We start from the raw sequence: 2,838 nt of genomic DNA on the forward strand, positions 1-2,838 counted from the left end.
ACAGAGAGCACAAGTCAGGGGAGGGGCAGAGGGAGAAGGAGAGGGAGAAACAGGACACCCCCCACCCCAGTAGGAAGCCACATGGGACTCTTGATTTCGGCTCAGGTGATAATCTCAGGCATGAGATTGAGCCCCACATCGGGCTCCTGGATCAGCGAGGAGTCTGTTTGAGGTTATTGCTCTCCCTCTCCCTCTGCCCCCACCCAGTTCACGTGCACTCTCTCTCTCTCTCTCTCAAATAAATAAATAAATAAATAGCGTTGTCGACCTCGAGCAGCAGTTGGCTTCTCCACGTAGAACTCGGGAGTAGGAGATTCAGAATCGAATCTCTTCTCCCTTCCCCCTCCTGGTTACAAATCACTTGAAATATATAAGTTAGTGGAACTTTGCTTGAGTGAGATTTTTTGATCTTCAGCTACATTTTTCGGCCTTGTGAGGAACCTTATCATCAAAGAAAATGGCCAGCAATGTTACCAACAAGACAGATCCTCGCTCCATGAACTCCCGTGTATTCATTGGGAATCTCAATACTCTTGTGGTCAAGAAATCTGATGTGGAGGCAATCTTCTCAAAATACGGCAAAATTGTTGGTTGCTCTGTCCATAAGGGCTTTGCCTTCGTTCAGTATGTTAATGAGAGAAATGCCCGGGCTGCTGTGGCAGGAGAGGATGGCAGAATGATTGCTGGCCAGGTTTTAGATATTAATCTGGCCGCAGAGCCAAAAGTAAACCGAGGAAAAGCAGGTGTGAAACGATCTGCAGCGGAGATGTACGGGTCAGTACCAGAGCACCCTTCTCCGTCCCCTCTACTCAGCTCCTCTTTTGACTTGGACTATGACTTTCAACGAGATTATTATGACAGGATGTATAGTTACCCAGCACGTGTTCCTCCTCCTCCTCCTATTGCTCGGGCTGTAGTTCCTTCAAAACGCCAGCGTGTATCAGGAAACACCTCACAAGGGGCAAAAGTGGCTTCAATTCTAAGAGTGGACAGCAAAGATCTTCTTCCAAGTCTGGAAAGTTGAAAGGTGATGACCTTCAGACCATTAAGAAGGAGTTGACCCAGATAAAACAAAAAGTGGATTCTCTACTGGAAAGCCTGGAAAAAATTGAGAAAGAACAGAGCAAACAAGGAGTAGAGATGAAGAATGATAAGTCAGAAGAGGAGCAGAGCAGCAGCTCCCTGAAGAAAGATGAGACTAATGTGAAGATGGAGTCTGAGGGGGGTGCAGATGACTCTGCTGAGGAGGGGGACCTACTGGATGATGATGATAATGAAGATCGGGGGGATGACCAGCTGGAGTTGATCAAGGATGATGGAAAAGAGGCTGAGGAAGGAGAGGATGACAGAGACAGCGCCAATGGCGAGGATGACTCTTAAGCACATAGTGGGGTTTAGAAATGTTGTCCCATTATTTCTTTACCTAGGCGCTTGTCTAAGATCAAAATTTTCACCAGATCCTCTCCCCTAGTATCTTCAGCACATGCTCACTGTTCTCCCCATCCTTGTCCTTCCCATGTTACATTAATTCATATTGCCCTGCGCCTAGTCCCATTTTCACTTCCTTTGACGCTCCTAGTAGTTATGTTAAGTCTTACCCTGTAATTTTTGCTTTTAATTTTGATACCTCTTTATGACTTAACAATAAAAAGGATGTGTGGTTTTAAAATAAATAAATAAATAAATAAATAAATAAATAAATAAATAAATAAAATCCTTAAAAAAATGCTTCAAGATGATAGTGTATTCATTCGTCTCTTAATTAAGAGTCAAGCATCCTAACCACCTTTTAAGCCTCAATTGTTCATCATTAACTTTTCTTTTTATTTCAAGAAAACTACCTTGATTTTCCATTGATCAGCATATTTAAGATCTTGTGACTAGATCTGAGTTTGTTTGGCTCTGTGACAAATATCTTTAATAGTTTTCTTTTTAAATTTATGTCAACTTTACTCTTTCATAATCTTTGAACTCCTCACTTTCAGTGAGATTAATAACTATCATTCTGTTCTCCTTTTAAAATTCTATAAACCAGGGGAAAATGGGCCAGTCATCGATCCAGCAACTCCATGAATAAAGTACATGTCTTTTCATCCAATCCCTTGAGCAATTAATTTTGATATTTTGCTTCTTGGCTCTAGCATACTCATTTATGTCTCCAAAATATAAAATGTCTAGAATAGGACTTCTGTTATTCATGATTGTTTTAAATACTAAACTTTTGTAAATGTAATACATAATTTCAAAGCCTTACAAATGTAAATAAATCCTCTCTTTTATTCAGTAACTAGATTTTCTTTCTTATAAAAATGAGACATCTTATCATACTGCATGAAGATAATCCCCTGCACTCTAGGTGGAAGCATTTTGTCATTCTGTACAGTTCTTAACTTCTGAACAAATTTGAAACATTAAGATTTTTAAGCGATTATTTCATAATAACTATAGAGGTCTGTTTCAGTGTTCAGATATGTCAGATTCTCTCACTTTATCACATTTATTCAAGGGGTAAAAGAAATATGACTGATTTCAAGGACTGTATCACCTATTTTGTTTAGTAACATTCATAAATATTTGGTTTATCTCTCTAATGTTATAATCATGTGATCAACCCCAAGCCTATTGGAATAAAGAGAAGGGAAGGGAAGGGAACAGAAAGGAAGGGAAGGAAGGGGAAGGGAAGTAATGGGAAAGGAAAGGAAAGGAAGAAAGGAAGGAAGGAAGAAAGAGGGAGGAGAGAGGGAGGAGGTAGAAAGCAGGGGAAGAAGGGAGGAAAGAATTGCATAAGCACAAAAACTCTTTAAGAAACTGATCTGTTTGGTTTGTTGTAATTGCATA

At 40.0% G+C, this 2,838-nt stretch overlaps 1 protein-coding gene across 1 annotated transcript; it reads left to right on the top strand.

The window, feature by feature from the left end:
* The first annotated feature begins 263 nt into the window (after positions 1-263).
* On the top strand, positions 264-1,671 carry LOC114218264 (heterogeneous nuclear ribonucleoproteins C1/C2-like). The gene is given in 3 exon segments (XM_028115268.2): positions 264-774; positions 814-953; positions 956-1,671. Coding segments are annotated over 3 exon segments (882 nt in total). The 5' UTR covers positions 264-457; the 3' UTR covers positions 1,381-1,671.
* The last annotated feature ends 1,167 nt before the right edge of the window (positions 1,672-2,838 follow it).

This window comes from Eumetopias jubatus, unplaced genomic scaffold (assembly GCF_037043125.1).
Source record: "Eumetopias jubatus isolate StellerSeaLion01/CBP00866 unplaced genomic scaffold, mEumJub1_p1.0 scaffold_15, whole genome shotgun sequence".
Taxonomy (NCBI): Eukaryota; Metazoa; Chordata; class Mammalia; order Carnivora; family Otariidae; genus Eumetopias; species Eumetopias jubatus.